Genomic DNA, 27,229 nt, shown 5'->3' on the forward strand with positions numbered 1-27,229 from the left:
TACCATTATAAACTGTGATACTTTACGATGGGGAAATTACAGGAGAATACATATACAATTTTCATTAATGGGAAAAGAGAATCAGCAGGTGGCATTTTAAAACAAAGTAAAACCTACTTCTATTTTTTATTCTCTTCCCTTAGACAGCAGGTGGCATTTCTATAGCAAAGATCAAAATTATCAGCACTCAGTATTCCACAAATATCTTTGAATTACCAGAAGGCTGCTGTACAATAAAAATTAAGTGACTAAAATCTTTCTTTACAAATACTATTTTCAATAATTAGAACAATGTTGGATCTGTATTTCCTTTGGAGTCAGGATAGCCAGTTATGTTTTTATCCAGTTTTACCCTGTACTATTAGTAATTTAGGGACAATTAATTAACTTCTATAATCCTCAATTTTTTTTTTCATCTATATAAGAGATATTATAGGTAGCATTAAAGGAGACAACATACATCAACAGATATTATTCCTCTCCCTCCTCCTGAGCTGATGTTGGTGGATCTCCTACTGGCTCTTACAGGTTACCGTAATTATCTGTCCACATCACTTTCTAACCCCACTAGATTGAGCTACTTGAACAGAAGGACCATGCCATGCATATCTTTGTTTCCCAGGTGATAAGCATAGTCCTGGTCATATAAAAGATATTCAATAAATATTTCGTACACAAATGAATAAATAAGACAATGCAATAAATCCTCAGACTTGCCCACAGAAGTCAGACAGAGTTAAACTAGGTTATTACGGTATCAGCTTTCAGAAGGTGATTCAGCCTCATCCATGAGCTCCAAAGCAGAAAAAGGATCATACCGAGATACATAACTCATAAATAAGTCCCTCCAAGTATCTTTAAATGTAATTTCTTCCCATCTTTCAGAGGTTAATCCGCCCTGGCTTCTGGATTCTCTATTTTTTTGGCCCAGTTTACAAACATGTGAGTTTTCTTTAGTGCTTTTAAGGCAGCCAAAGACAAGAAATTGACAGAGGAGCTACATGGCCATAAGGATGGGGGGCTGCCCCCTCCCAATCAAATCCCTAAGACTTCTTATGACTAGAAGGCAAAAACCAAACCAAACAAAGCAAGCCAAAATCATTTCAGTCTCACATGCCTTAACATAGAGTTTAAGATATATACACACCTGGAACTTCCCAACAAAATCCATAAATGTTGGGCCATGAATCCCCTCCAAACATGTTAGTTTCTTATTAAATAGATTTGAAATCAAACCTGTTAAGAGGCTGAAGGAGCAGCTACAAGCCCCTGCCTGTAGGACACACCTAAAAGAATGGAAGGTTTGAAAAGCGAAGCTTGTTTTCTCGGCTGGGCATTTCACTTACATGGGAACTAGAAAACTGGCTTAGAGTGAGAACTATAATCTTTCTGGAACAATAGGTCATGACGAGCTTCCTTAATGCCAAAATAAGTGTTCAGAAGTGACTTCTGCTAACCGAAAGAAAGTGTAAAGGGCATATATGTTTATTCTGGCTTGAATACAACACTTCTGAATATGTCTATCCGTGCCAAGAGTCAGAACCCTATTCTTCATGGATTTCAAACCTGGGATCCATGAAATGAAATGTTTGTATGCCATCAAAAAGTTGCAGTATATCTAGCCAGTTCAAGTAACTTGTATCTTTTGATCCAAATGTCACCCTAAGTCTGATGTGAGAAGGTACAATAATTATAACATTAAATCTCGAAAGGTAAAATAAACCAAAATTTCTTGTTTCAGGAGGGTTTTTTTTTTTCTTTTTTTTAAAGAAGCCATCAAATGATCAGTAATCAATAACAATTTCAAAGAAAAACTTAAGTCAACCAATCAGGAGGGCATCTTGGCCAGGGTAATGCTGGTAAAAAAATAACATACAAAAATCACTAAGATCTAAGGACTACATTGAAGGAAGCAGAGATCTGATCTTGAATCTGGATTACCATGTTAAGGAGGTTTATAAAAACTACTATTGACTTTTCACCTTAAAAGTCCTAGATTTCCAAGGTTAGTTTTTTTTGTTTTAATTGACATGAGAAAAGTCATCTATTGAGGAAAAATGCTACATACAAAGTTTATAGGTCATATCAAAAATATGGGGCAACTTTTATTCCTTACTAGCTCTGTGGTCCAAACATCTAACCCTAAACATCAAATCCTAAAGCACACAGGAAATTATAATTCATAAACATTATTAGCTCATTTTGCAGAATCCTCACCAACTATGACCTTAAGCATCCCTGAACTATCCTATATGCTACCTGTCCCACCATGACCATTTGAATCATAAATTAAAAATTTCCTTTACTTAGGGACCTATCTTTTATGTGGGCTTCCCTTGTGACTCAGCTGGTAAAGAATCCACCTGCAATGCAAGAGACCTGGGTTTGATCCCTGGGCTGGGAAGATCCCCTGGAGAAGGGAAAGGCTCCAGTATTCTGGCCTGGAGAATTCCATGGACTGTAGCTTCCATGGGGTCACAAAGAGTCAGACATAACCGAGCGATTTTCACTTCACTATGTTTTATGGAAAATGCAAATTCATAGTCATTCATTCAACCTGCCAAGTCAGGTGAGTGTGCCTATCAGTTGTCCTGCCACCTGTCTGCCCTTTGGAGCAGTTAAGCAAGAGTAGGCTAATTTTACAGTGAACTATTTTTTGGATTAGCAAATAATTTGTGTTTATCTAGATGGGTCTAGAATGGAGAATATGTAAGCCTGTGCATATGCTCAGTCATGTCTCACTTTTTGCGACCCCATGGACTAAAGGCCATCAAGCTCCGGTACCCATGGGCTTATTCCAGCCAGGGATCAAACCTGCATCTCCTGCAGGTCCTTCACTGGCAGGCAGACTCTTTACCATTGAGCCACATGGGATGCCCAGAATGGAGAGTACAAAGAGGATAAAACCAACCTTCACTTGGAAAAATAATGCATTTGACATGGCTTCTGTATCTTCATGCTCAGTGTCTGACGTAGATAAGCTGCAGGGAAGTCTTCAATTTTGTTTCAAAAATCTTGAGATTAGCCAAGTGAAAGTAATATTTGTACAGGAACTCTATCCCAAGTTCCAAAAGCAACAAGCCATTCCAGATCAGACTTAAGAAATAACATTACATAATAGTCACTTAATGGCCATTGTTTTACTGTAACAAAGGTTTCATTTACCGTATTTCCTAGAGTGTTTTATTCAGCTAGCAGTTTTTCCCATGACAAACATACTTTTTTCCCTTTAACCCCTTCATCTATCTGTAAAAGTAAAACATTCAATAATTATAGCTTCTAATTAAAAGATATCCATCATATTGCACTTTAAAAAATAGGTATATTAAAGGGACATAGGAGATTTTTATGCCAGCCACAGGTTCAGATTCTTCAGATCTAGTGGCTAAGAAATCTGACAGTGGCTAGATGATATAATAGTTACTCTCAAGAGAAATGTCGTAAGGTCAAAGTCAGGGTCCTGAGACATCAACACGCACTGTAATGTTTAAAATTTGACAGAATAAAACATGGCAAAGATAGCTTCAGCAGACACTCATATGGCAAAATAAGCCTGGTGGATCCATCAGCTTTCCTTGCTTTCTGATTTCTATGACCCTAGGAGACTTCACCTAGTTTCACTAGTTCCTTCTTCCTTCGAGCCAAGTGATTCACTCTGAAACTAATACATTTTCTGAAAAAGCCATCTCCTATATGAATGTCCACGTTAGGTTAGAAAGTTTCCAGAGATATGTAGCTCCTTCTTTCCTGTGAAGAGATAAAAGCGTATTCGAGAAGAACTCAGAAAAACATTTACTACTACTTCATTGACTACGCTAAAGCCTTTGACTGTGTGGCTCACAACAAACTGTGGAAAATTTTGAAAGAGATGGGAATACCAAACCACCTTATCTGCCTCCTGATAAATCTGTATGCAGGTCAAGAAGCAACAGTTAGAACCAGACATGGAAAAGCAGGCTGGTTCAAAATTGGGAAAGGAGTACGTCAAGGCTGTATATTGTCACCCTGCTTATTTAACTTATATGCAGAGTACATCATATGAAATGCCAGGCTGGATGAAGCAGAAGCTGAAATCAAGATTGCCGGGATAAATATCAATAACCTCAGATATGCAGATGACACCACCCTTATGGCAGGAAGCGAAGAGGAACTACAGAGCCTCTTGATGAAGGTGAAAGAGGAGAGTGAAAAAGTTGGCTTAAAACTCAACTTACAAAAAATGAAGATCATGGCATTCAGTCCCATCACTTTATGGCAAATAGATAGGGAAACAATGGAAACAGTGACAGACTTTATTTTGGGGGGCTCTAAAATCACCATGGATGGTGACTGCAGCCATGAAATTAAAAGACGCTTGCTCCTTGGAAAAAAAGCTATGACAAACACAGACAGTGTATTAAAAAGCAGAGACATTACTTTGACCACAAAGGTACATATAGTCAAAGCTATGGTTTTTCCAGTAGTCACATATGGATGTGAGAGTTGGACGATAAAGAAGGCTGAGTGCCAATGAATTGATGCTTTTGAACTGTGGTGTTGGAGAAGACTCTTGAGAGCTCCTTGGACTGCCAGGAGATCAAATCAGTCAATCCTAAAGGAAATCAATCCTGAATATTCATAAGAAGGACTGATGCTGAAGCTCCAATACTTGGGCCACCTGATGCGAAGAGCCAACTCATTAGAAAAGACCCCGATGCTGGGAAAGATTGAAGTCAGGAGGAGAAGGGGATGACAGAGGATAAGGTGGCTGGATGGCATCACCGACTCAATGGACATGAGTTTGAGCAAGCTCCAGGAGATGGTGAAGGACAGGGAAGCCTGGCGTGCTGCAGTCCATGGGGTCGCAAAGAGTCAGACACAACTAAGTGGCTGAACAATAACAATATATATGGGCTCCCCTGGTGGCTCAGACAGTAAAAAATCTGCCTGCAATGCAGGAGACCTGGGTTCGATCCCTGGGTGGGGAAGATCCCCTGGCAGAGGGCATGGCAACCCATTCTAGTATTCTTGCCTGGAGAATCCCCATGGACAGAGGAGCCTGGCGGGCTACAATCCATAGGGTCACAAAGAGGAGGACATGACTGAGCAACTAAGCATATATATATATAAATACACACACATAGACACACATATACACACATAAACACCATAAACACACATATACATGTGTGAGTGAATTTCGCCTGCAATTAGTTTCCCAAGAAACTCCAAACTCTAACAAAATAGAAATCACTGATAAATGTAAATTCCAAAGTCAGCAGAATGTATAAAGTCCTAAAATGGGCAATAAAGATGCTTAGGATAAGATAAACATTGACTGTCTATTCTTTTCACCCATCTATTTTACCTTCAATGCTAATCAAAGCCTAAATTCTCTGCTTGAGCCTTTTTTCTTTAAAACAAAACAACATGATGTTTCAGTTTGATATTGCTATAATTACCTCCCTAACAAGCATATCCAATAACCATTAGTGTAGCTAAAAAAATTCCCACTGGTCTTCTCATGTTATTAATAAGATTTAAGGTCAATATTTTCAGAATTTATAACCAAGTTCACAAGGGAACTTTCCTAATTACCAAGATAGGGGAAAGAAAATAAAGTATCAGAACAAGTACTAATAACTACATGAACTTTTACTTAGAGATAGTCCTCTAGTTACAAAATGTGCCATGGGTCATAAAAACCCAGCGTGTTGCTAGATATCCAAGTCTTCTACCAATAGATCCTGGGCCTGCTTTTAATAAATGGTTTTACTCACAACTGTACCTACTTTCATCCAGGTAGCCCCAGGACCATTCTATTATCTTGGCTCTCTGATAAACTTTCAAAGGGATTACTCAGTTACCATGATGTCACTCCCAAATGACTAGGTTACATGTAGTGAAGACAGCTTCGATTAAAAATAGCTTTGTGCATGCTTACTCACACTGAGAGATGGGAGTGCTGGGGAGGTGAGCCGGGGTTCAGAGCCTCAAGTCCTGAGCTCCCTGAGAAACTAGCCTACTTCCGTTTAACCAATACAAGGAGGACTCTCCCAAATTATTCAGAATAAAGCCCTACCCCAAGCCTTCTCCTCTATGAGTCATCTTCACACTGTTGTGTGAAGGGGCAATCTCTCAACCCCAACATTTGTCGGGTTTTAGCCCAGAAGGCAGATGGTTTCTATCTTGAGGCTTATGATCCCCCTGTTTTAAAGGTATCGCTTGGGCTTCTGATAACAGGATCTATATGTAAGGAGACGCAAACAGAGCCATAAAAGCATGTAACATTCTCTCTCCTCACTGTGAACTTGCGAAGACACAAGTATACCCCTTCTAGAGTCGACTCGTTACAGCAATCAACAGCCCACACCTCCCCCGGGAACATATGCTCCATATTCTGAGGCTTTGTTTTTAATGAACTTCTTTTGAAATCTACTTTTTGCAGTCTCACACACTGCGCCCGCTCTCATTCCTCTCCTCCCTCTTACTCCTTCCCTCTCCCCTTACAAAAGACCTACACATTCAAGGAGGAAAACAAATGATCGGTCAGCTCCTGTTGTAAACTTCCCATTGGAAGTTTCAAGCAATATTTCTGAGATGTGTATATTTTGGCCCACATCCTTTGTGTCTGGTCAGCTTGAAGACCCGAGAACACGCTGCTCCGGTGTGGGGCAGCCGGGTGCTGCCCACAAGTCACTGCGAGGAGCTCCTGGCCTGGGCTCTCGGTGGTCCCTGCTTCCCCAGGGGTGCCCCTGATCAGGCTGCGGGAAGGTAGCAGGCGTGACTGCCTCACAGACAGTGTCCATGTCAGAACTAGAGACAAGATGAGAGGATGGAAGGGCAAGCCCTGCAGTAAGGGGCAGGCCTGTCCTGCCAGCGGAAAACGCAGTCATGAGCATGAAGAAAGGAGGATGAGAGGAAGCGGTGATGAAACAGGCCTGGGCAAAGCAAGGAGTGGGAGGGAATGGGTGCAGAGACGCAGGGAGGGGCAGGGACTGCAGGTCAGGTGTGAAGAGGGCAAGAGCACGGGCGTGAGCACCAGGCTTCAGCCATCTGTGGAACAGGCGGGGGGACGAGGCAGCATACCCTCCGTCTGGCTGTACCCTCAGCTCAGGTGCAGGCTCTGGCAGAATCAATGAGGGGGCTGAGGGGCGCTAGAGAACAGCTCCAACTGAAAACACGTCAGAAAGGAGACAACTGAGGAGGCTAGGGGAGGAACCTGAGCTTCCAGAGGGGAGGGGAGAGGAAGCTGTCATTGCCTATCTGGGTGATGAGGCAGACAGTAAAGTGAGCAACAGTGAGTAAGGGGATATGATTCAGGGAAGAGGACTGACAGGCCAGCTGGGAACATGCAGAGGCTGGGACATGGGGCTGTGTCGCTGCTGGGCCTGGCTACCCACAGAGTGGTTGCCACCCACGGTCCCGCCACCTCACTCACTTCCGTTCCCGACCCCCACCCCATCCCTCTGTGGCCGGGGTTCAGGGTGAAGTCACCCCGGACTCCCCAGTCTTCAGACACATGCACACCTCGGTTCGTCTCTGTGGAGCAGCAGCTGGCCGCTCCTTTGGGAGCTCTGTGAGAACCCTCTGCCGGCTCCCTTCCCTCTGAGGGGACTGTCCTCCACATCTCCTTTCCACTTCCTATCTCCATCTCTGCCCTTTCCTTAAATGGGACATCTTCAGCTCTCCCACAGATTCATCTAGCACATTTCTCATGGTCCTAATGAGGACTTCCAAGCCTATTATTTCTGGTCCAGCCTCCCCAAGGGCCCCAGACCTACAACCCAACTTGGCCTGCCTAGGGGCTCTGTCTTCTCGGCCGCCAAGCCTTGACTGTTCCCGGATGCCTACTCCCGAAGTCTTCCCGCCCACATGTATTTCTCATCCTTTAGACCTTCTCTTAAATATCATCTCTTCAAAGACCTTCCCTGACCACATTATCTACAGTAGCCTCTGCACTCTCTCTTCTCAGCTCTTGCTTACACATCCAGGACACGGCAACCACCACATGGCGCTTGACTTACTTAGACACTGGCTTATTTCTGAGGCCCACACCCTCCGTCTGGCTCACCTCTCCATCCCTGGCCCAATGGTTCTGGCTGAATGAGCGAATGGCTGCTCCACAGTACAGCACAGGACAGGTGCTCACTCAATGTGGATGAACTGTCCCCTCTGGGGACACAAGGGGAGACTACAAGTCCCAGCTCTCATGTCTTATATGTACAGATGAGTCTCCATTTCCCCAAGGTAAAACCCCCAAGGCCACTGTGGTACCCTTCTTCATTCCTCAGAGCCAACAACTCATCAACTTCTCCCAACTTTATATCCTCAATAGCTCTCAAGGTGTAATCTCACCACATTCTTTGCTCAGGCAAAACCCTCTGAAAAGGCTACTGCAATAACTTATCCATTGGTTTCGAGGTCTCACTTTCCTTTCTCAGACCTAAGACTCCCCAGCATTGCTTGATGTGCCTCGCTCGCACTGGATAAAGGCCAAGCTCCCGCAAATACCTAGAGCCTCAACTCTCTCCTCAGTCATCGCCCACTATTCATCCCCTCGTTGTAAGGACAGTAACCATAACAAGAGTTGGGGTTTATTGAAAGTTTTCATATGTGAGTCATTGCAGTCAGCATTTTACATATGTGAACATATTTTAATCTTACAACAATCCTATGAAATAAGTGATGTACTTATCCCTATTTTGTAGATAGAGCAACAGAATTCCAAATAAGTTAACTAGTTCAATAGACAATATCACAGAATTAAGATTCAAACTCAGGTAAACTGGCTTCAGATCCACCCTCTTAGCCATTGGGCTCTATAATATAGCCTCTTTAAACTTTATGCTTCAGCAGTACCAAGTTATGCTTCTGGTTCTTTATGCTCCAGCAATACTGAGCTATGTATAATCCCTCGAACTCTGTGTTGCTGAGGCTACCATGCCTTCATACACACCCTTACTCTTGCTCCTTGGGAAGGCCTTGTCTTTCTGTCTGATAAGTGCCAACCTACCCTTCAAAACTTCCGCACGATTTTCTGTATGGTACATCTCTCGGCTCCTGTGTACCTGGTAAATCCTTCTTGATCGCCCTGGTCTGCAATGATTCACCTGCACCGCTTCACTGACGGCATGCCCACGACTTTCAGCTTGGAGTCACAGTGCCCAGGCACACAAGAGATGCACAATAAATGTGGATTAAACTGGGCTTTCTGAAAAAGGGGTAGGCACGGGTTAACCAAGACCTAACATGCCAGGGCAGGAAGGAAGCATATTCTATCCTTCTTAAAGACATATATTCATGCTCAAAACAAAAGAAAAACTCACCAAACACCCCAGATGTTTCTGGAGAGAAGACACAGAGGGCATAAAAGTCCAATGCATTCTGACAACTGCAGCAGTGAGTTTAAGATCCCTGAACGTTCCTGCTGTTCACGGCGACGGCTAAGCAATGTGAATTCAGCAAAAATAAAGCAAAACCGAAATAACCTTTTACCCCAAGTGTTCTCAGAAAAATACATTTGGAGCCTCGGTCAAAATGATGAACTGAGTCACAAACTACCCAATGGCCTGGGGAGGATTGTACTGACTGACGTGTCCCCGGGGGTTGGAGATTATCATTTAAGCCCAAAGAAAACATGACAGATTTCTTACCATTAAGGTTAAAATTCAAGCATCGTCCAGAGTCACTAGACTTCAACAAAACTAAGGGTGCACTATAAAACCAAGCAGCGACATTTATAAATAGATGTTGTGTGTTTTTTTACAGTGTGACATAGAGAAGATAGAAGTCAAAGAGATGTTTGATCCCGCCTCCCTCAAAAGTTTTAATTCAACGAGAAAGGAAAAGATGTTACAAACAAATAGTAATACAAAGCAGGCAAACTAATTCCCATTCTAAGTTGTCAGGGGAGCCTCCAGTGAATGGAGAATCCAAAGATCTATGAAATTCACAGCCTCTAAAAAGCGCAATTCTTACTTCAGTTTAAAACAACACATTTGGGTTGAAATACCCTGTTTATCCAGGCCTAGATTTCTGACCCTCAAAGCAGCAGGTGAATGGCTGTATTAAGACTACCTTGAGGAAATGAAGGAGGTGGATAGGTAGGCAAAGCCACTCGTAAAAAAGGCACCATTACCAATGGAAATGTGGGGTTTACAGCAAAACAGCAAACAAAATCAGCTTGCATCCAGACAACTCAGTGTCTGCCACATGCCAGGCAAAAAGGAATGAAGAGAACAAAATATCACCATTGGGACGTAGCACAGGGAAGTCAGGCTTTCAGGGCATCAGGACCCATTCAAGAGTTCAGGCCTGAGGGTCAGTCTATAACTGCCTTTCCCCAAGAATTCAGGAGTTATGAGCCAGGCAGAGCTTTGAGCTGGAAGAGAAACCTTAAAAGCATTCCCATGAGAGCTCAAACCAACAACGTAGAGCCACAGTGAATGGCAAAGCAGATGCAATCCGGCAAAAACCCAATGGCCTCCATGATGACAATTTCTACCACAATGTAAACTGAGGAGAAGAGCTGGAAACCATTCAGCTTCTCTTTCTTTTGTCTAAGTGGTACCAAACATTCTATCCCGAGGCACTCCAAGATACTCATTCACAGGTTGCAAGCTGGATTTTATTCTCTGATAGATGTAAGAGGCTAATACTGAAGAAAAGGTTATCATGAAGTTCCTTTGGATTACAACGTAATCAGAAGAAACAGCTTAAATAAAATATGCAAGCAAAGGTACAGAGAAGCAGCCGGGCTTGGGCAGGAAAGCTGTTTCAAGGGCTCAGGCACGTCCAGCTGAGGATGAGGACAAGCCATCCTCACCCGGACACTGGGCACACCCTCGGCGAGGCTGGCGAAAGGGGCAGGCAACCTGGGAATGGAGAGGTCCTCTTCAAAGGCAGACTTAGGGGAGCTGATCATGCGGTAAGAAACAGGACTAACGTGGCACATAGGGAGAAGGACTGAAAGCCGTTAAGGGTGGTCACAGAAGGGGAAGAGTCGTCCTACAAGCATAGGTTTCGTGTCCTTACACAAGGAAAAAGGACACAGAGCTAGCATTGATCACCGTATAATAAGAGAAGGCAACAGCCACATACACTGACCCGGAGAGAGGGACGCCTGCCCTTCATCTTCCCGAACCTACATAATAAACAGAAAGCAGCTGGGGCCCCGGGAAACCTGTAAGTAGATGTATCTAGAGATGATCTTCAGGATACACATTTCCAAACTCTGTGAATCCTGGAAATCCCCAGTTAACAAACAGGCTGTGACAACCTCTATTCTGAGAAGGGAGGGAAGAAACTCCACCTCTCTCTCTGTATCACGAAACTGAAGGTGCGGGCCCATGACTTGGGGAATGGACACAGCCCTCCCACACTCTCATCTGGCTGGGAAGAACCCAAGTTTCTTTAGAACTGAGGCTCTCTGCCAGGGCGAGATGTCTCAAATGGAGTGTTCCGGGCTGAGTAGGTACTGCCCTAAGGCCGTGGTCGGACCAGCCTGAGAGTCCTTTATGTGTTTGCCTCAATAATACCATCAAACAGGTAGGTATGGGAAGGAAACACTCCAGTTGCTCCTCAGTTTCAGACACACAGGCATGATGCCAGAGCAGACTTCTCGCGCCCAGAAGTGGCTCCAGGTGAGAGAAGCAGCTGTATCACAGCTCAGGCTACATCCCTTAGACACGGTTAAGACTCCTGACACACAAGTCACAGGATTTACTGCCATGAGTAGAGGCCTGATTCCGGTACAGTAGGTATCTCTTCAACTGATCCATTGTGTGGGGGGGTCTGGTGTGTGGATGACAACAGCCTGTACAAAAATGACCAATACCAAAAGAGTCTCTTTCTCTCTGAACACTGTAGCAGGATGAGAAAAGCACAGCCATTCTATTCAAAAGGTACAGCTTTAGATCATCACATGGTTCAGTGGTACCACCATGGTTCAAGTGATATGAAAAGGTATGACTTACAAACTGATGCAATCCCTTTCTCTCATACACACATACACACACACACACGTATTTTTCTATATGTATATATGCACGTATATATAAACAGCATATGTCAGTGTATTCCAGCACACTTTTGAAATTTAAGAAATACCATGAAAGAGGTCAAAAGGAAAAACTGCTAAGTTTTCCAAAGTATCACCTATCTGCACTAACACTTCAAAAAGTTACTAGTACAACCAAAGAGAATGAACCATTTTCCTGTGTTCTTTAAACACTGGAGCACAGAGATTATGAATCTCCAATCTGATAGCCAAGCATCCTGTTTATTTGACTGCACCGTGGCCTCGTGTGTATTCACGTGTATGTTCAAGGCAAGTTCTGAAGAAAAACAAAGAATCTGTACTTACACAACTCAGAGGGTGTGCCCCTCTAAAACCACAATCATGCCACCTGCCTGTGCTGGACACAAATGCAGAGACAGGAGGCACGCCTTCTTTAAAATCATTTTCTTTCACCCAACTGTCAGCAACTAACTTTCAACTGCCTTTCACTTGTGGCTTGAGCTTCACCTTGATTTTAAAAATCTTTTTTCTTTTCACCTACTCTAATAGATATACGTTACAAAATGAAAAGGCCAGTCTTGTACTAGAAATACATGTCAGCAAATCAATTTAAAAAATAAAATGCAAAGTTATGCAGACTTATCTCTTTAAGCAGACAACTTGAAACAGGAAAACTTGAGCTATCTTTGCATTAGACATGTCCATTGTATAAAGGTTAAATATTTAATAGAGCGGAGGGAGCATCTGAAAGGCTCTACACAGAGAAGCAGAAGCTCCCACAATGGAGTGAATGAAAGGGACAAGCGATCAGATCAAAGAGAGTGAGCAAGTATCTCTTCCAGCTTCCCTGCTCTCCCCACCACTCACAACTCCAGGTCCCGATTCTTCACATTTCAGAAAGAGAATTCCGAAAAACCACATTTATCAGGATGAGCCAGGAAATCCGCAAGGAGGAGGGAACACCTGAGCCAGGGCGCCCCTGGCAGAGCATAAACTTCTCAAACTGTTACCCAATCAACAACATCCCCGTTGCTAAGGGGGGCCCAGGCCATCGGGCAGCCTCTGAAGCCAAAGCATTCATTCCCTCTGCAAGGCAAAAAGGAACCCCCGCGTTTTTACCTTTGTGTTCGTCGAAGCCTGTTCCCACTCCTCAAATGAGGCAAAGTAAAGTTTGAGAGCACAGTCCAAAAATTGGGGTCAGACATATCCATTTCTTTCTCGCTTCAATTCACTGCGGGTTCGAGGCCATAAGACCAAAACGGAGAGTAGAGAAAAAGAAAAGGGGGGGGGGGGGGGGAGACAAAAAGATCCCAATTATCTACTCACTCCCTCCAGAGAAAACGTGCTGCGAACCGTGTGATCTCAAGAACAACTTGGTGCGTGAGTGAGAAGTACCCGTCCTAGCCTTTAATTAACTCACAGCCATTTCTCCAAGGTTCAAAAACTTATTTCCTCTTGGGTTTGCCCTCTCCTGGTCAGCCTCGGCCAGCTATAAACAGTAATTACACGAGTTTGGCCGTGCGTTCGGCTCAAAATGCTGTCTGTGTGTGATTCAGTCCAAGGTACTTTGTCATCTGTTTGGCAGATACCATTTGCAGCTCCTGCGGGGGGGTGGGGATGGGGAGGGGTGACGACTATTTTAAGTCTTTGGTTCCGGGAGGGCTGGTTGCTTATCAGCAAAACCATTCAACATCCGAACATGCCCAGTGCTGAGTTTCCTCTCGGTATCTACATACAAGGAAAGGAATGTAAATGGGAAAAGCTCCTCTTCTTCACCCCTCCTCAAAAAAAAAAAAAAAAAAAAAAAGGGAAACTTAAAAGCACTTTGAGAAAGCTGGCCTGTTGGCGGACTGCAGCCGGACACCTTTGTGCAGCCTCCGCGGGAAGGGGCCGGGCGGCGGGGACCGGTCCCAGCGCAGACACTCCCCTGAGGAGCGGGGCCTCATGGGAAAGGCGGCAGGCGAGACCGGAGCGTGAGCCCCCCCAGCATCTCCTGCTGCCCCCGCGTCCCCAGCCCCTCACCCATCACGGGTCCTCCCCTCTACATAAATAAACCCAGCGCAATCCGGAACCGGGTGGAGTATGCTGCGCACACCTGGAGGCTGGTCCGTGATTCACCGCAGACTGGATCATCAGGAAAGCGCTCCGAGGAAGTCAGTAATGACTCTTTGCCAAGAGACGCTGTTGGTTGCGTAGAAAAAGCACGCCAAGGGGATGCCACACTCACCTAAAACCTCAGTAAACTGAATTTACGAGTGTACGTCCATTTGATGAATTGCCGCAATGCACATATGTGTGGCTTCACGCACTCTCGGGACTGGTCAGCCACTACCTGTGAAGACACTGCCTGGCATTCAGTAAACCAATGCTAGAATCATTTTCCTGCCAGGAATGTTAAGAGTTGGAAAGGAAGGAATGAAGGGGAGGTTGGGTCAGTGTTGTTATTCATTTCCAAGAAAGCCACAGTATTCAAATTACTCCCCAAACCCACCAATGGTTACGATTTTCTTATATAAAGAAAACATTAGAATTTAAATTATCTGCCTCAAATCTGGTGTAATATGGCAAGAGATACCAATTTTTTTTAGATGTCTAAGCAAAAATAACACTTAAAAAGATGGTTTACTTCATCCAGTAAATATTGCAACAAACTTGCTTACAGAAATACATGTTGTTGTTCAGTCGCTAATTCATGTCCAACTCTTAGAAAGGTGAAGAAAAAGGCCATGGGGGTGGTCAGCTGACAAGGGAGCCGGGTGAACAAAACAAGAGTCTGGTTTAGGATGTATTCTTTATCTAATTCTGGTTATCCACAGATATATTATCGCCCCAAGAACTCTTAAGAATTTCTGATAATTCTCCTCCAGGGCTTTCTTATGCATTATCTCCTCAAACTCTTAGGGCCTCCTCAGATCCTTGAAATCTATAAGAGGAGACAAAGACGACAATATTTTCTCAATTTTATGTGGCAAAATACACTTCATCAGATACTTAGGAACTTGGTCCAATATATTTTGCCCCATACTAAGTCATATCTTCTTTTAAAAATGGTTTTAAATATTCAAAAAAGTATCTTTTAAAGGCATACACAGAGATGGTACCATACTCCAGAGCAGTTTCCCAGCCTCAGCACTACTGACATTTTAGGCTAATTTTTTTGTTTGGGGGGCTGTCCTGTACACAGGAGGGCATTTAGCAGCCTCCTTGATTGCTGCCCACTACATAGCAGCTGTGATGCTCAATGATACCTGCAGACATTGCCATAAGTTCCTTGGATGACAAAATGGCTCCTGGTTGAGAACCACCACTCTAGATAAAAGCTTTCTCTAATAAAGTAGTATAGAATATTGGTTAAGAGCAAAATTTCTGGGTTTGAATTCTGGATCCAACACTTAACTATGACCCTAAGCAAGTCAGTTAATGTCTGCCCACTTTCCCTGTTTGTATGGGGTCCATGACAGGACCAAGCTCTAAGAGGTTCACACACATAAATGAGATGACATACATAAAGCCCTTCATGCAGTGTCTAGAACACAGTGCACATAAATATTGGCAATTTGCAGAAGCCAAAAGAATACCATGCTGGAGAGATGCAAGCCTGGAGCAGAGGGCATACCACAGCACACTCTCTGCTTTCATGGTGCTCTGAACATGCTTCTACGGGGGTGCCGGTCACACTGTATTACAATTGACTATTTACGGCTGTTTTTCCTATTAGTCTGTGAGCTTCCTCAAGGCTAACGTCATGTTTTATTGATCTCTGTATTTCTACAGTCTGACAGTTCCTGATTTATATAAGCATTCAAGACATGCTTTTTGAATGGGGATACTTCAGATGTTCAGGTATCTATTCTTTCTCTTAAGATGCCCTGAAATTTATCAGTTTTAGCAGGTCTATTGATTTACTCAAAGAATCTTGAATTTTAAAGAAGCCCATGAGGATATTTTTAAATTCTAAAGACTTTCTCTTATTGACTCATTTTTATCTATATTCTGTAACTGGAAACAGTAGTTAGGGTAACATTCTTCGGGTCTTAACATGGCTCTAAGAAATGTCACAATCAAATCCAGGGTAAACTCTCTTTGAATCCTACCTCCCACCCCATCCCCAGAGATAAGCCCCCAAAATGTTTTGTGCTCCCTTTTTAGGTATCCAGATAATTACACATCAGAGACTGCCCAGGGAAGAACAATGAGGCTGGTGAAAGGGGACTTGAAACTGTGCTATATAAATTATGGGGTTGAAGGACCCTGATGCATGTGGAAAAGACTTAAGAAACTAGCAACAGCTGTCCTTGGATACTGAGATCATTACCGTTTGGAAGTATCTTCAAGTGCAAAGATGAAAAAGGCTGAAACAACAAGGACTTGCTATGTGGGTGTAGAGGAGAGGCAAACTGAAGGAGAGGCAGTGGGTGAGAGTCAAATTCAGAATGGCTCAATGCTGGGGCAACTCTGTGCCACCAGCTCTCATATCCACCATGGTCCTTCCAGAAAAGCCTGTGCATGTGGGCAACACCACAAAGATGACAGCAATAAGTTGGATAAATCAGTGATATAAAACATGAATTTCTTCCCTTGACTGACGGACACACATTCTGATCTGTGGGCAGCAGATGTCATAACTCTCTCCACCTTGTACATTCCGGGGACTCCACCATGCAGATTCTCAAAGGAATAGGTAAAGACCTGAATATTTTTAATGTTTACTTTAAATGTTGAAAGTATACTTTAATGTTTTTTGCACTTCAAAGTCTTCGAGAATTGGGGTTGTATCCAAGATGAAAAGTAAAAATTGGTAAAGTGTGTGAAGAGCCAGAAATGAACTAGTTAATACAGTGAAAGTGGCTAATGTATTCCCACACTCCTTTAAGAGTGGGAGTAGGTGTGACAGTGAAGTGTAGCTTGTCTCCGAACCTGTTTGACTTGATTTGGGAACCTATGATTCAGAAGGTAATGCAGTCAGCAAATACAAGAGTTAAAATTGTCAGAACTACTGACATTTTTATTCAGACAAAATAATTACATGTGTAGAAACTAAAGTATACTTTAGTTGCAAAGGCAGTCAAACTCTGGCTACAGAACTAAGAAGAAACTGAGATTATTGGAAAGTCTTAAGACTACAGCTGGTCTGTGGTCCCTTATATTCAGTAAGATTTTCTACTTATTGCACAATAACTAAGCCTATACAGCAGTGGACAAGCTTTGTGATTCAGAATACTCATTCATTTAATCAGGTTGATATTATCAGTCATTGTTTTTATGAGAAAGGTGAATGAAATTGAAAAATAAGCTTGTCACACTCCTGAAATGCTAGTTTAAGATGAAGTAAGTATTTAAAGAAGGGTCAAATTCTTCACTATTCACCTTCTCCTAATATAAAAAAGTCCAGATCCTTTTCGCAGACTTAATTCTTCTGTCTAAATCCCACCCTCTGACCCATGTTCATTCAGTTGGGTTTCCACCACTTTACATAGAACAGCATTAAGGATACTATCCCTAGGACTTCGCCTTGAACTTAGACCCTACAGGAGATTGAGTTTTCTAGTGTAGGTGTGAGGCTAGGAAGCTGTTAGCTCCCCACCCTGTCACCCTTGCCACAAGGCCATGTCCAGTGAAAAGACACCAAGGCAAGTGGAGCTCCTAATGAGTTTCCAAATGTATTCTGATCTTGGCCTGGTCTGGGAATTCTGCTACCCATTAACTTTGATCTCTATCCAATGTTAGCATCAGAGTACCCAGAGTGACTGCATCCCCAAGACTGTCCATATCTACAGGTGTACTTTGGTCATCTTCTAAATGCTGTCTTGAAGAGTTTGAGTCTAGGAGTATGAAGAGCAAATTGGCCATCCTGAATGAGCCATCCTTATAATCACTGTACCTCTTAAGAAAAAAAATTAAAAACTGGGCCAGAAATGTGAAGAAAGTTGAATCAATAGGAACAAGTTGTAAGAAAGCTCTTCTAGAGCTACTAAGCAAAGGTTTTTGCTTCCATTGCTAAAATATGAAGGAAGATAAAAGGATCAATGAAAATTAACTTGTAAGGATAGATCTGAATGCTGCAAAGCCACAAGATGAATAATAATAGGGGTTATATAGTGCCCGGAATATTAAAAAACATGTTTAAACAATATCACAAGGTAAGAGAGATTCAGATTTCTAAAAGGAATAGATAAAACAATAGATAAACCAAATAAAACTGATTTCTCTTTCCTGATAGGTTAAGTAGAGAACTATATAATCCCCAAAGCAGGTCAAAGGATAAGGTCCAGGAGGGGAAAGACAGAAAGACAGGCAGACTGGGAATAGAATGTGATATTTTCCTCAGGTATTCTCTGGATTCCAGAAGAATTAAAGGCTCAGAAAATCTGGCAAATAACCAATAACTTCACAAAATCAAAGAGGAGAGAACAAATATACATGGGAAATGTACTTTTCTCCCAAATTAGTGACTCCTTGATTTGTATGAAAGATAAGGAGATTAGAACATGCAGGACCAAAATCACTGATTGTAAGCATGTCACTCTTGCACTCTGTGTACCCTATCATCAACTCTCAAGCCAGGGAAGTTTCTGGGAGAAGCCCCATAGTTTAAAGTCCCACTGGGAGAGGAGTTAGGCTGCTAGAAAATGTGTTATCTTTACAGAGCTGGAGAGGTTCATCCTGTAGGAGGGAGACTAGTGGGAGAAAACTAGAAAAGAGTGTGTCTCTCCACTCAAAATCACTGGCCTCTAACAGAGCTAAGCAATCCAATTATGGAACTTAGAGTAGTGCTTAGAGACCAAAGCCATCATCTGACAAATAGGAAGGCTAACTCCTTGACCGCTTTATGACCAAACTTCCTGGCCACTTACTCCAGACAACCTTCCTGTAAGCCTCCTTACCCCTAATGGGTTAGGTATCCCTCTACTGGGGTCTGCTCCTGAGAGCTCGTGCAGAAAAAATGTTCCCCCACCATATCAGTATCTGCACGTTTGCAGATGAGTTCCCCTTAGAGTAAGAACTCCATGGGGGCAAGGCTGTATTGCTATCTTTTAATCCCGGATACAACCATTAGAATGAATGTTAAGGGAGAAAGGGGAGAAGGATTTGCTCAGGGTAAGAAAGATACTTGATAGCAACGTTAGGTCTAGAATCCTGATATTGTGAAGATTGACCCCATCTATGTTTTAAAAAGCTTTTTTTGCCTACTATTCTTTGAATTTCATGAGCCCATAATATTATCTATATATGCTGTGCCTATTAAGAAGATCTACTGTCTCAGATTTCAAAATCTCAGAAAAGAGGCCATGCATATGTAGTGGTGAGTTTCCCTGGCGGCTCAGATGGTAAAAATTTGCCTGCAGTGCAGGAAACCTGGGTTTGATCCCTGGGTCCAGAAGATCCTCTGGAGAAGGGAATGGCTACCCACTCCAGTATTCTTGCCTAGAGAATTCAATAGACAGAGAAGCCTGGCTGGCTACACTCCATGGGGTCACAAAGAGCTGGACATGACTAGGTGACTAACATATATGTGGTTGTATATATGTGGACACATGTAAATATGTGTGTAACTAGTTTATATGAAATGCAAAATGCTTTTTGAGTAACAGTGAACCTTAGATACTAATCATTGCATTAGACTGTCAGTCTGGAGTTAACTTCAAGGACACAGTGTTTCTTGATCCAGAAGCTTGGTCTAAGGTACATCATTTCTCATCCAGCTCCTAAGCATGAATTACAGTGCAATTATAAGAAGTGTCAATTAAGTGGGTCACTGTGGTTATATTTAGCCCTTTAGTAGCTGACACTAAGACCTTTCTGTAATATAAGATTAAGGTTAATTTATCAGGTCTTCTTTTCTTGAACATTTTTCCAGGTCAGACATCTAAAGTTATGGAAAATTATCCCATTAACATCAGAGATAAGAATTTCCCATTCAAGTACCATATAGGGAGCATATACAGACAGAGGTAGAAACCATGAACTTCCGCAGCAATCAGAATTTTGTTCCATTGTTAAAGTTGACTCAACTTATTCCACAAATGAGAGGATAGTATGTCAGTGAAGATACAGAATTTTAAAGAAATACTAATTCATCAGAGAATAAATATGGTGTTAAGATAAAAAGTGGTAACCTCTTCACTTTTCATAAATCATAGAAATACAATTAAAACATCAATCAGATACTTTTTACCTGTTTAACTTATAAATCATAGAAATGCAATTAAAACAACAATCAGATACTTTTTACCAGTTTAACGGGAAAAGACTAAAAAAGATAATAGTGAATGCTGGTGAGAGCACAAGGAGATAAATATGCTTTACCAACTTTCTGGAAAGTAATCTGGAGGTTGAAAACACATACACTACACATATGCACGTGTATTTATATATGTGCACATATACACAGATACATATAAATGTACATTGTGCATATAGGCATATAAATGATATACACACATATATTTGAACTAATTCCACATCTAGAAATTATACAAATAAAATTGAACACACAAAAATCTATGCATATGAAAATTAATCTTAGAATCCCTCATCATAGTACAACATTGGAAAAAACCCAAAGGTACAAGACAAGGGCAACTGTTAATAAATATTGAAACAGTCAGAAAATGAAATACTATAAGCCAATAAAGACCACTGTGGTAGAAAGAGTAATATCTTCCAAAGATAGAAAGTTCTAATTCCTTAATCTATGAATATGTTACCTTAATAGAAATTTTGCAGATGTGATTAAATTAAGGATATTGCAACAAGGAGATTATCCTATATTATCCAGGTGGGCCCTAAATGTAATCACAAATGTCTTATAAAGGAGAGGCAGGAGATTTGATTACAGAAGAATGTAATATGACACTGAAGCTAGATGCTATGTTGATAGTTTTGAAGACAGAGGAAGGAGCAAAGGAAACAAGGAATTCAGTTCCAGTATCTGGAAAAGGCACAGAAGCGAATTGACCTCCTTGTTTCTAGAGGGATCTCAGCCCTGCTAACACCTTGATTTCAGCCTAGTGAAAGTGATTTTAGACTTACGATCTACAGAATTCTAAGAGAATAAATATACGTTGTCCTAAGCCACTTTGTTGGAATTTGTCACAATGGCCATAGGAAGCTAAACAATGCTTTTTAAAAATATGTAACAAATGGGAAATGTTCTTGAAATAGGTCTATTTTTAAAAATGGAAAAAACAAGAGTTCTATGAGCTAAGTTATTTACAACATAGTAAGTATGAATGTACATGAATAAAAAGATGGAAATAAAGCATTTTTAGTGGACACTTATGAGTATGGGATTATGGTTGATTTTATTCCTCTTTATACTTTTTAGTAAAAAGTGTATATTATTTTTTAATTGCCATTTTTAATAGGAACTGAAAGTTCAAGTTACTGAGAATTTACAAATATTTTGAGGTTTTACAAATTTAAGAAACACACACTTTCACTCTGAAATTTCATAAATTTGATTGCTATTTTTGACGAACAAAATTAATGCATTATGTAAAAGCTCTACAAGCCTTATAAATAAATACCAAAATTGCTCTTAAAAAAGAATAATAAATAAAAATGAAAAATATCTCTTTTCCATATATAAATTCTTACCTGTCTATGGCAACTGGGCAAATGGGTATTTGCAAAGCTGACTGGGTTATAAATCCATACAGAGCTTTGTTTTGGGTTGAATATATATGTTATTACTTGCAGATTCGTCAGGCTGTGCATTTTATGTGAACAGTTTTGAATTCCAGACCTGCTTCACTCCACTGGGCTGCAGATAAAAGCTTTCTTCTTTCATGGCTCAGAAAAATCATATACTCTTGAAAGCAAGCTCAGTTTTAATATTAGCCAAATATGTGTGCCATAAAAAATGATGTTCATAATTGTGAAGAATTATATTAGCTATAATTTGGGATCACCTCTCGCCAACACATACAAAACATTATTTTTAATGAGGCTTAGATAATTCAGATTTTACTGTCTTTACTTAGCTGAGTCTAAAGACTGAAAGGCTACGACCAAGTTTCTAATGCCAACTATGGAAATATTCTTTGAACCAATGTATTGTCATACATGTCATAGAAGACAACCATATTAATGTTCATGGGGATCAACAAACTTTCAAAAATAAGTTATTCTGGTTAATAAGAGCTATAACAAAAACCCATCATGTCATCCATTATAGTGATAGATGAGAGATGGATGAACATCTATCAACATGAAACAAGAATTATCTCTACCAGCGACTCTTAGAACACAGACTTCTAAAGAATGTTAATATATCAAGGTTAAAGAAAAGTAAGGCCAGATGACATGTACACGGCAGAAATAGAAAATTAAAGAGGAAAGAGCAAGCCCCACTTAAAATGGCAGAAAAATACACTAGTTTGGAAAATTAGAAAATGGGGAAAAAGTATGTATACATATAATTCATTCACGTTCTTGCACAGCAGAAACACAGCATTGTAAAGCAAATATACATATGTGTGTGCTCAGTCACTTCAGTCGTGTCTGACTCTTTGCTACCCCATGGACTGTAGCCTGCCAGGCTCTTCTGTCCATGGGATTCTCCAGGCAAGAATACTAGAGTAAGTTGCCATGCCCGTCTCCAGGGGATCTTCCTGACTCAGGGATTGGCCTGTGTTTCCTGCTTCTCCTGCATTGCATGTAGATTCTTTACTCAATGAGCCACCTGGGAACCTGTAAAGCAATAATACTCCAACCAAAAAACTAATTAAAAAAAGGAAAATGGGAGAAAAATAAATTGGGAAAGTTTTACTATATATAAAGTGATGAAGAATAATGGATGTTCCTGTTTTCTCCCTACTGGCCCCACCCTGGTCGTGCCCTCCGTTACTTCCTGCCTGGATTAATACCCTTCTCTCCCTGCTCCCCCTCCAAATTACTCTTCCAAAGCCTCCCAACTCCAGTGGACGCACACAATCATTTCACTCCCTGTGCAGCAAGGTTCAACGGCTCCCCACTCATGTAGTAACATTTCTTCAAGTCTGGTTCCTGTGCTACCTACCATCCTTGAATTACCTAGAGAGCTTATTAGAAATGCACATTCATGGAGGCATCTTCAAACCCACTGACGCAGGATTTCAGAACATGAAGCCTAGGAATGTGCCCAGGGGATTCTCACATACACTGAAGTTTTAGAGGTTCTTCCTAAGAAAATCAAAACCTCTTTAAACGGAAGCCTTCATGGTGCAGTCCCTTGTCATCTCTTCTGCCTCGTCCTTTGCTGTGTGCCTCTTCGTGGTTTATGCTCCAATAAGACTAAAATATGTACCTGTCAGAAAGATTGAATTACTTTAAGCTCCCCAGACACAGTAGCTCTGCCATACCTCATTGCCTGGGCACATCCTGTTCCCTGTTTCTAGAGTTTCCACCTCCTCTGCCTGGAAAACTTGTGCTCATCTTTCAAGTGTGAGCTATAAGGTCACCTCTCCAGCACAGCCTGCCTAACTTTCTCCAGCCGGCCTAAGTGTTTTTCCTCCTGAATCGCTACTGAATTTTATGCACATACATGCCTCTTTTACATCATTCATTCCACTGTGCACCATTGTCTGTGTATGTAGGTCCAACTCTCCACTAGGCTTTAAGCTCTCCAAGTACAAGGTCAGTTTCTATTCCTCTGTGTATAACTCAAAGTACACATTAGGTATTCAGAAGAATGTGTGAATGCATATATATTATTTTCTATAGTTAGCTTAAAAAAACACTAAACTTGATTATTTTTCTTTTTCCCTAATAAAAAGCTCATCGGCTTCTACTCACAAGCGCTAGAGGGATGCTTATGAAACAATCTTGGTTTTTGTCAACTGGTTGGATGTTTTTTTTTAATTCACTGCCATTATTGACAGCCTTCATGATGATTAATGAAAAGAACAATAGAAATTTAAATCTCTGATTTTTAGACAGATTTTTAAAACTCATTAACAAATGAATCAAAAAACACTAGTAGCTTTTTCAGTTCAGTTCAGTCACTCAGTCATGTCCGACTCTGCAACCCCATGGACTGCAGTACACCAGGCCTCCCTGTCCATCACCAGCTCCCGGAGGTTACTCACACTCATGCCCATCAAGTCAGTGATGCCATCCAACCATCTCATCCTCTGTCGTCCCCTTCTCCTCCTGCCCTCAATCTTTCCCAGCATCAGGGTCTTTTCCAATGAGTCAGCTCTTCGCATGAGGTGGCCAAAGTATTGGAGTTTCAGCTTCAGCATCAGTCCTTCCAATGAACATTCAGGACTGATCTCCTTTAGGATGGACTGGTTGGATCTCCTTGCAGTCCAAGGGACCCTCAGGAGTCTTCTCCAACACCACAGTTCAAAAGCATCAATTCTTCGGCACTCAGCTTTCTTTATAGTCCAACTCTCACATCTATACATGCTTACTGCAAAAGCCATAGCTTTGACTAGAAGGACCTTCATTGGCAAAGTGATGTCTCTGCTTTTTCATATGCTGTCTAGGTTGCTCATAACTTTTCTTGCAAGGAGTAAGCGTCTTTTCATTTCATGGCTGCAGTCACCATCTGCAGTGATTTTGGAGCCCCCAAAATTAAAGTCTGTCCAACAAGTAAAAAGTAGCTTTTTACTTCACAACAAATATGCCTGAAGTAAAGAGTTACTTTGTCTTGCTTGAAAAACGTGATTAAAAGCTGGAACTTGGGCAGGGTGACCTTCACCTGAGGCTGGAAACTCAGTCTTCCTGGGGACATGATCCGCATAAACCACCCACCGCTGTGATCAGAGAAGGACTGAGAGCGGCACAGCAGCAGCGCTCACGACGCGCAGCCCGCCGACGGCCACCGCACAGCCCGGGACTGCAGCTCAGCTACGTCAACTTCCGCAGCCAAACTGGCTGTCCTGGTTAGGAGGAGCTGGAAGGGTGAACGGACACATCTGGGCAACATCTGACCATCGCCTCCTCCATCCATCTCCCATCCTTGCACCTCTCTTCCTCTCCCGCAAATACTCACCCCTACATCTCAGTCCCTCTTCTTCCACAGTCAACCAATCCCTTCCGAGAGTTTAGCTAAGAAGAAGTGTTTCAGTTGATGTTTTAGTGTGGAAGATGTGACTATGTAGTTGGCTTTACATTTTGTTGGGTTTACAAGTGTAGGTGATTTATAACATTTTAGGTGTATAGCAAAGTGAATCAGTTATACAGACATATGTATATATAAATATTCCTTTTCAGGTGCTTTTCCATTACAGGTTATTATAAGATATTCAATATAGTTCCCTGAGCTATACAGTAGGTCCTTGCTGTTTACCTAGTTTATATATCATAGTATATATCTGTTAATCCCAAATTCTTAATATATCTCTACCCCTGTCCTTTCCCCTGGGGTAACCTTAAGTTTTTTTCCTATGTCTGTGGGTCTATTCCTGTTTTTCATTTGTATCATTTTTTTAGATTTCACATATAAGTGATATCATATGATATTTGTCTTTCTCTGATTTACCTCACTTATATGATAATCTTTAGGTCCATCCCTATTCCTACAAATGGCATTATTTCATTGTTTTTAATGACTAATATTCTATTGTATGTATATGGAATTCCAGTTGAGCTATTTTAAATCTTGAGAGATGACGCTGTGAAAGTGCTGCACTCAATATGCCAGCAAATTTGGAAAACTCAGCAGTGGCCAAAGCACTGGAAAAGGTCAGTTTTCATTCCAATCCTAAAGAAAGGCAATGCCAAAGAATGCTCAAACTATGCAACAACTGCACCCATCTCACACGCTAGTAAAGTAATGCTTAAAATACTCCAAGCCAGGCTTCAGCAATATGTGAACTGTGAACTTCCAGATGTTCAAGCTGGTTTTAGAAAAGCCAGAGGAACCAGAGATTGCCAACATCTGCTGGATCATGGAAAAAGCAAGAGAGTTCCAGAAAAACATCTATTTCTGCTTTATTGACTATGCCAAAGCCTTTGACTGTGTGGATCACAATAAACTGTGGAAAATTCTAAAAGAGATGGGAATGCCAGACCACCTGACATGCCTCTTGAGAAACCTGTATGCAGGTCAGGAAGCAGCAGTTAGAACTGGACATGGAACAACAGACTGGTTCCAAATAGGAAAAGGAGTACGTCAAGGCTGTATATTGTCACCCTGCTTATTTAACTTCTATGCAGAGTACATTATGAGAAATGCTGGAAGCATAAGCTGGAATCAAGATTGCCCGGAGAAATATCAATAACCTCAGATATGCAGATGGCATCACCCTTATGGCAGAAAGTGAAGAAGAACTAAAGAGCCTCTTGATGAAAGTGAAAGGAGAGAGCGAAAAAGTTGGCTTAAAACTCAACATTCAGAAAACTAAGATCATGGCATCCAGTCCCATCACTTCATGGCAGATAGATGGGGAAACAGTAGAAACAGTGTCAGACTTTACTTTCCTGGGCTTCAAAATCAATGCAGATGGTGATTGCAGCCATGAAATTAAAAGACACTTACTCCTTGGAAGCAAGTTATGACCAACCTAGACAGCATATTAAAAGGCAGAGACATTACTTTGCCAACAAAGGTCTGTCTAGTCAAGGCTATGGTTTTTCCAGTGGTCACGTAGATGTGAGAGTTGGACTATAAAGAAAGCTGAGCACCGAAGAATTGATGCTTTTAAACTGTGGTGTTGGAGAAGACTCTTGAGAGTCCCTTGGACTACAAGGAGATCCAATCAGTCCATCCTAAAGGAGATCAGTCCTGGGTATTTGTTGGAAGGACTGATGCTGAAGCTGAAAGTCCAGTACTTTGGCCCCCTGATGCGAAGAGCTGACTCATTTGAAAAGACCCTGATGCTGGGAAAGATTGAGGGCAGGAGGAGAAGGGGATGACAGAGGATGAGATGGCTAGATAGCATCACCGACTTGATGGACATGGGTGGACTCTGGGAGTTGGTGATGGACAGGGAGGCCTGGAGTGCTGCGGTTAATGGGGTTGCAAAGAGTTGGACATGACTGAGTGACTGAACTGAATTGAACTGATACATATGTGTATGTATATAAACATATATTTGTCTGTGTGTATACACATGTATATGTATAAATATGTATCTTACATATTCTTTATCCATTCATCTGCTGATGAACATTTAAGTTGCTTGCATGTCTTGGTTATTGTACATAGTGCTTCTATGGACACTGGGGTGCAGATATCTTTTCGAATTAGAGTCTTCATTTTTTCTGTATGTATGCCCAGGAGTGGCAATGCTGGAC

The 27,229-nt window shown here is 41.7% G+C and overlaps 1 protein-coding gene across 17 annotated transcripts in view; it reads right to left on the reverse strand.

Moving 5' to 3' along the window:
- The window catches only part of MAST4 (microtubule associated serine/threonine kinase family member 4), a 613,695-nt gene that overhangs the window by 164,426 nt on the left and 422,040 nt on the right, over positions 1-27,229 (reverse strand). Inside the window, exons 1-2 of one of the 17 annotated variants that reach the window (XM_055554705.1) lie at positions 14,229-14,559; positions 13,121-13,232 (exon numbers count right to left, since the gene is read on the reverse strand). The exons of 13 other annotated variants lie outside the window; for them this stretch is intronic. In XM_055554705.1, coding sequence (XP_055410680.1) covers positions 13,121-13,212 — 92 coding nt within the window. In that variant the 5' untranslated portion in view covers positions 13,213-13,232; positions 14,229-14,559. Of the gene's footprint in view, positions 1-13,120; positions 13,758-14,228; positions 14,560-27,229 lie in introns of those variants that run through there. 3 more of the 17 variants (XM_055554704.1, XM_055554707.1, XM_055554703.1) reach the window with 3 other exon arrangements.

Source organism: Bubalus kerabau, chromosome 18 (genome assembly GCF_029407905.1).
Source record: "Bubalus kerabau isolate K-KA32 ecotype Philippines breed swamp buffalo chromosome 18, PCC_UOA_SB_1v2, whole genome shotgun sequence".
NCBI lineage: Eukaryota > Metazoa > Chordata > Mammalia > Artiodactyla > Bovidae > Bubalus > Bubalus kerabau.